Source organism: Budorcas taxicolor, chromosome X, assembly GCF_023091745.1.
Source record: "Budorcas taxicolor isolate Tak-1 chromosome X, Takin1.1, whole genome shotgun sequence".
In the NCBI taxonomy this organism is placed as follows: Eukaryota; Metazoa; Chordata; class Mammalia; order Artiodactyla; family Bovidae; genus Budorcas; species Budorcas taxicolor.
The window spans coordinates 10,784,487-10,791,248 of NC_068935.1; the positions used below are offsets into that span (position 1 = coordinate 10,784,487).

The 6,762-nt window shown below is 40.2% G+C and overlaps 1 protein-coding gene across 3 annotated transcripts in view; it reads right to left on the reverse strand.

The window, feature by feature from the left end:
* Window positions 1-6,525, reverse strand: part of CSTF2 (cleavage stimulation factor subunit 2) — a 30,865-nt gene extending 24,340 nt beyond the window's left edge. For all 3 annotated transcript variants that reach the window (XR_008201591.1, XM_052663277.1, XM_052663275.1), the window contains exons 1-6: window positions 6,393-6,525; window positions 5,183-5,261; window positions 4,456-4,625; window positions 3,720-3,856; window positions 2,837-2,956; window positions 2,606-2,743 (exon numbers count right to left, since the gene is read on the reverse strand). Coding sequence is in view for 2 of the 3 variants with exons in the window: in XM_052663277.1 (XP_052519237.1) it covers window positions 2,606-2,743; window positions 2,837-2,956; window positions 3,720-3,856; window positions 4,456-4,625; window positions 5,183-5,261; window positions 6,393-6,450 (702 nt within the window). In the remaining variant the exon portion in view is untranslated. The remainder of the gene's footprint in view (window positions 1-2,605; window positions 2,744-2,836; window positions 2,957-3,719; window positions 3,857-4,455; window positions 4,626-5,182; window positions 5,262-6,392) is intronic.
* Window positions 6,526-6,762: the final 237 nt, after the last annotated feature.

Here is a 6,762-nt window from a genome sequence, read left to right on the forward strand (position 1 = left end):
ACGAAACTCTAGAACAGAAAAAAGAAAACTGTATAGTGAGGTGGTTAAGAGAAAACAGGCTATGAGGACAGATAGAACCAGGTTCAGATCCTGGATTTGCCACTTAGATTGTTATTTTTGGAGCAGTTAACCTCTCTGGATCTTAATTTATTTCCGCATTTACTGAATCAGAGCACGGGTTGGTAAACTATGACCCATGGGGCCAAATTTGGCTCACTGCTTGGTTTCATAAATAAAGTTTTACCAGAACACAATCATGCACATTTGTTTACGTATTCCCTGTGGTTCATTTCATACTCCAATGGCAGAGCTGGGTAATCAACACAGATCCCATGGCCTGCAAAGCTGCCCCCAAATTTACTATCTGGCCATTTAGAAGATGTTTGCTGACCCTTACCATAAACCTTTGTATGAGTCATCCAAGTTGTTTACCTCTGCCAATCTAACAGGTGAAAAATGGTAGCTTATTGTATTTCATTCATATTTATCTTGTTTTGAAGTTGAACAGTTTTCACACATTTAATATATATCTGCATTTCTATCCTTATGAACAGTTCATGTCCATTGCATAGTTTTCTACTGGGTTACTGGCAAATTTCTTACTAATTTATTTGAGGTCTTTTTTGTTGTTTATTGTGAAAAATTCCAGATATATGTTATAGAGAGAATAAAATAACCACACATCTTAGGAAACATATTCAGTCAGTTCAGTTGCTCAGTCATGTCTGACTCTTTGTGACCCCATGGACTGCAGCATGCCAGGCTTCCCTGCCCATCACCAGCTCCCAGAGCTTGCTCAAACTCATGTCCATTGAACTGGTGATGCCATCCCACCATCTCATCCTCTGTCGTCCCCTTTTCCTCCCTTTAATCTTTCCCAGCATCAGGGTCTTTTCCAATGAGTCAGTTCTTCACATCAGGTGGTCAAAATGCTGGAGCCTTAGCTTCAGCATCAGTCCTTCCAATGGACATTCAGGAGTGATTTCCTTTAGGATTGACTGGTTTGATGTCCTTGCTGTCCAAGGGACTCTCAAGAGTCTTCTCCAACACCACAGTTCAAAAGCATCATTTCTTTGGCCCTCTGCTTTCCTTAGGGTCCAACTCTCACATCCATACATGACTACTGGAAAAGCCATAGCTTTGACTAGAAGGACCTTTGTTAGGAAACTAACATCTCTGCTTTTCAAAATGCTGTCTAGGTTTGTCACAGCTTTCCTTCCAAGGCGCAAGCGTCTTTTAATTTCACGGCTGCAGTCACCATCTGCAGTGATTGTGCAGCCCAAGAAAATAAAATCCGTCACTGTTTCCATTTCTTCCTCCATCTATTTGCCGTGAAGTGATGGGACCTGGATGTTATGATCTTAGTTTTTTGAACAATGAGTTTTAAGCCAGCTTTTTCACTCTCCTCTTTCACTTTCATCAAGAGGTCCTTTAGTCCCTCTTTGCTTTCTGCCTTAAGGGTGGTGTCATCTGCATATCTGAGGTTATTGATATTTCTCCCTGCAATCTTAATTCAAGCTTCTGCTTCATCCAGCCCAAGGAAACATATTATATATATACACACACATATACATATATATATACATATACATATATGTGTATACATATATATACACATATACATATACAATTGAAATCTCCCATAGGTCTTCCCCGGTTGCATCCTGTATCTCCCTTTAAGACAACCACGGAACAATTCTGATGGATGTTTTGAAATTTTATGTAAACAATTACATATTGAACATATTCTTTGCAACTCACTCAACATGCTTCTGGGATATGTACAGACACATACATCCCATATTTTGGAAATACATCCACATTTACTTATTTTCACTTCTGTATGGCATTACATTTTTGAGTTATCTGTGTTGATAGCATGTATCTTAGTTCACCTTAACTGCTACATGAAACTACATTCTGAAAGTTATTCATGGTGACACAATGTATTTTATTGAAGTGTTATAGAGTATTTCATTAAATAAATACACTTTTTTCCATTCTTCCATTGTTATACATTTAGGATGTTTCCAAATTTCACTATTATAAAGTGGTGATAAACATTCTAGAACAGGACTACCTTAAGTAGTCAGCCTGCAATGCATCGTGTGTGTGGCAAATACTTTTTTCCAATTTTTTGTTTGTCTCTGGTGTTTATTTCTTTTTCTCCATACAGGATTTTTCAGTTTTCAAATATATTGATTTTCATGGCTTCAAGGTTTTGTGTCACACTTAGAAAATTAGCTTCACTTTTTTCATTGGTAAGAATGGAGATAAGAGTGCCAACATCATACAATGCTCTAAGTATTAAATGAGATAATATCTATGGAAGAACAAAGTGCCAACCACAGTGCCATGCATGCATACACACAAAATTAGCTTATAAAAAAGGACACAAAGCAAGGATCTTTGTTTTACAAACTTGGCACCAAATATGTCTTCATTCAGATGTCATGTACTATGCAACCTTGTTAACTGTTTTTATGCTTGGAAATGGAAATTATCATCTCTGGCTGTTGAACATTCTTCCTTAAATATACCTTTTTAAAATGAAAATGACATTTTCAAGGCAAATTTTAAAAAATGTTAAGAGATAAAATCTTACCAAAGTCTGGGCCTGAGGTGTCTGAGGATTCTGCTGGTTCATTGACACACTGGATCCTGAGCCAGGTCCGGCACTGTGGACTGTCTGCGGGTTGCCTGCAATCAGCGTAGGGATATTTGTCTGGCGATGCAGAATTTTCTAAAAAGTGAGAAGACAAATCTATATGCTATCTGTTTCTTTCCTACTCATGGTTTACCTTAGCATTTCCATAAAAGAACCAGAAGCACTTACCAAGGCAATTTCTGGATCCACAATTCTCATGACTACCTGTGCTTGTAGCAAAGCATAAGCCAGTTGAGGGTTCTGAAGCAGCATGTTCCGTGCTTCTTGAGGACTATTCTGGACACAGAGCTGTGAAGATAAACAGATTCATCATTAGGTTCAATACTTATTACTCAGAAATTGACAGTGATTTAGAGCTATTCTCATCTGAGAAATGTAATATGCAAGAGGCTTTTAAAGCTATTACTGGGACTTTCCTGGAGGTCTCCTGGTTAAGAATCCACCTGCCAATGCAGGAAACATTGGTTCCATCCCTGGTCCAGGAAGATTCTACATGCCGCAGGGCAACTAAGCCTATGTGCCACAACTCCTGAGCCCACATGCTCTAAAGCCCATGCTCTGCAACATCAGAAGCTGGCACACTGCAACTAGAAGAGCCTCACTTGTTGCAACTAGAACAAGCCCATGCAGCAATGAAGACCCAGCACAGCCATAGATAATTAATTACTTTTTTAAAAAGAAGCAATTATCAATTTTTACATAGCACAGAAAATCTTGGGCATGGTAGGCCAGAATAGGAGAAGGTATTTCAAATACCATATACCACCATTTAGGGAAAAAAGCCACATTTTAACATCTACATATGGTATCTATGGGCCACAAAAACCCAGCCAGATTGTGTAGGTGTCTGTGCACAAAAAATAGAAAACTCTTTGTATGAAATATATAATACACTGTGTACATGTGGAATATTGAAGGTGTAAGAAATGTTGGTCAACAGGCACATCTACTATTTGAGCTCAGGATATCATTTCCATTAACTTATCAATGACTCCTTGAAGAGTTGATATGACAAAATATGATTTAATCATAACCTAATCCCTCCTCCCACCTTCATCTGTTTCATCAGCTCAAACATCTGCTCTGGTGGAAGGCTGGCAACTGCTTTGCTAATGGACTCAGGGGCATCCTCAGGACTGATGGTCTCTCCATAAGGTGACTCAATGACAGGGGCACCAGTTCCAAGGCCTGATTGGGAAGAAGGTACAAAAATGTTAAGGAGGTAAAACAAAGAGCTAAATCATTTCATGTATCTCCTTTCCAAGGCTGCTGTAAGAACTTGTTGATAACTTTAAATTTTCTGGAGCCTAGAAATAAGTGATTTGCAAATATTTTATTTCTGTGAAGTAAAGTCACAGAGTGTATTTTCTGTTCTCTGATGAAAGTTGAGACCAAGAGCATACAGGTGAACAGTGTTAACCTAAATTAGGGACTAGGCATATCCATTTCCTTTCACAAGTCGTTTCAGAAGCAAAAGGTTCAAACAGAAAAAGTTCTAATTTCAAAATGGAATTTTTGGATCTATTACCTTGTGAAAAAGCCATGAGAATGCCTTGGTATCCCCACCAGTTACAGATCTGGCAACATAATTACAGGAGTGGCAAACACTAATGACAGTTAACATGACTTACGGCTTGGTAAGCCTGAAATTCATCTTCAACTGGAAATTAACTCCTTGGAAATGGAAGGGCTTAAGCCAATTTTACCTTATTTCTCAAAGATACACACACACTTCATTGTTACATCTTTACTAACTCATGTTATATACAGCTTGGATGTATACTCACTCTTCAGCTCTTCTTTGTTCTTTTCGCTGGCAGCATTGTCCACTCGAAGTGCTCTCCCACTAAATTCACGGCCATTTAGGTTTCGCATGGCACTAAGTGCTGTCTCCTGGTCTTGGTATTCACAGAAGCCATAACCTTTTGGCTTTCCTGTCTCCCTATCATAAACCAACCTGGAGAGCAGAAGCAAGCGTCAGGTACAAATGTTACAAACACATAGGGTTCCTATTATCATTACTGTTGTTTTAGTCGCTAAGTTGTATCCAACTCTTTTGTGACCCCATGAACTGTAACCCACCAGGCTCCTCTGTCCAGGGGATTTTCCAGACAAGAATACTGGAGTGAGTTGCTATTCTCTCCTCCAGGGGATCTTCCCAACCCAGAGATTGAACCCAAGTCTCCTGCATTGGCAGGTGGATTCTTTAGCACTGGGCTACCTGGGAAGCCCCTCCCACTACCACTGCCTTGTAATTTGGTCTAGGTAAGACAAATAACCCCATTGCTCTGTCCCACTGAAACATTGTTTACACATCTTTTTAACTGAAAACAATGTATCTTAGTAAAAATGAATGTGAGTCCTATGGTATGTGAATCTCAATGAAGCTGTTACAAACTAACAAAGAAGAATGCATGTGAAAACTCACTAGTAAAAACCTTGCCATTATTACTAAGGGCCAAGTCTGTGGTGATTCTTAAGAAACTTCCACCAAGTAGTAAAAGAGGATCTCACCTGAAACTAACAACAGGTCCAACCTCAGAAAAGATGTCCTTTAACTGCTCTTCAGTAGCCTCATAAGGAATGTTCCCCACTAAGGAAGAAAATAGATAACATAACAAAAGTCTGATTTTTCTAACCTAGATCTTTAGTGACAAAGTATCTGAATATATCACTGACAATGTAACAACTGGTTCAAATACAATGATCCTTCAACCTCAGTTCCCTGGTAGTCCGTTAGATAAGATTTTAATTCTGGCTGCTGACTTCAATTACAAGAGAAATAAACCACTGAGACTGGACACAAAAGAAAAAGGCACTCTTTAAGTATCAGTTCTCAGACTAGACTGACAAGTGTTAGATTTCCCTTAACTATGGTGAGAATAAATATTTAGGCATTGGTATTTATCTGAAGTTAAGTTTTATCATTAACTACTAAAAATGTCAATATTATAATTTTTAAAGCTGGCACATGTCTTTATTTTCACATATACATGCACTCAAAAGAGAATGACCATGAGTGTACTAGAGGATGTTTAAAAATTATTCTGTTGTAAAACAACTATAACGAAAAATATTGGGAACTATTTCCTCACGTTTCTTCCAAAAGATGCTTTAAAATCACCACGCGTACTTAAAAAAAAAAAAACAACAAACTTATTTCGGCTGAAGATTACTCAGAATAGACTCGACCCTCTTTAAAATTTCTTCAACGTGGTTTTAATCGTTCGTTCATTCATTCATTCTTTCATTTACAATCCACCTTAAGACGCCAGGTAGCCACTACTACTAAACACGAACTAAAATGTAACCGGTAAAAAGCAGAGGATGAAAGCCCTTATGAGAGGGCGGGAAGTGAACACAGGCTCTAATACCCTCAGCACACAACCTGTATTCTAGTTAGAGGGTGAGAAGTACCACAGGACAGTTGCCATGATCCCTCGCTTCTGGCTAATAATTGAAGCTCATGAAAAGAGAAACGCATAGAAGCTAAACGGTAGTTTTTTACAACACTGTAGTTTTTGCTGAGAGACCTTGGGGGAAGGGATGCATCACTTTGATCACGAGTCTATCAGGCTAGGGGCCCCACAGGATAGGCAGGTCGAGCTGTAAGCCCGACCTATGGCTCCCATGGCGATTTCTGAGGCGCAGGGAGGGGATTCCCCGCCGCTCCCAGTCTTTTTCTGTCCCTCCCCGATGCTTGGTTCCTCAGAATTCCTCTCACCGAACACGGAACGTAGAGAACGGTCCACCGCAGGGTCTCTCACAGTCAAACCCGCCATCGCTCTTTTCCGGCGGCTTCCGGTGCGCCGAAGACTTCTGGACAGCGCTCGAGCCCAGCGCGGAACACACTTCCCTACGGCCCGTGAGCCGGAAGCGCCTGAGCCGGAGGCGCTGGGGCCGGATGGACGCAGGGTCCGTCCCTCGGCGTCATTCCGTCACAATCGGCACGTATTACTTCCACTGGAGCACTAGGGCCCCCGCCCTGTCCCCCTCTCCCCGTACCCCGCTTGAGAGTAACCCGGTTCTGAGCTAGAGCTCGGTTAATTTGAAGGCTTTTAGTATATAGAATTTCTTATTATTCATTTTTTCCT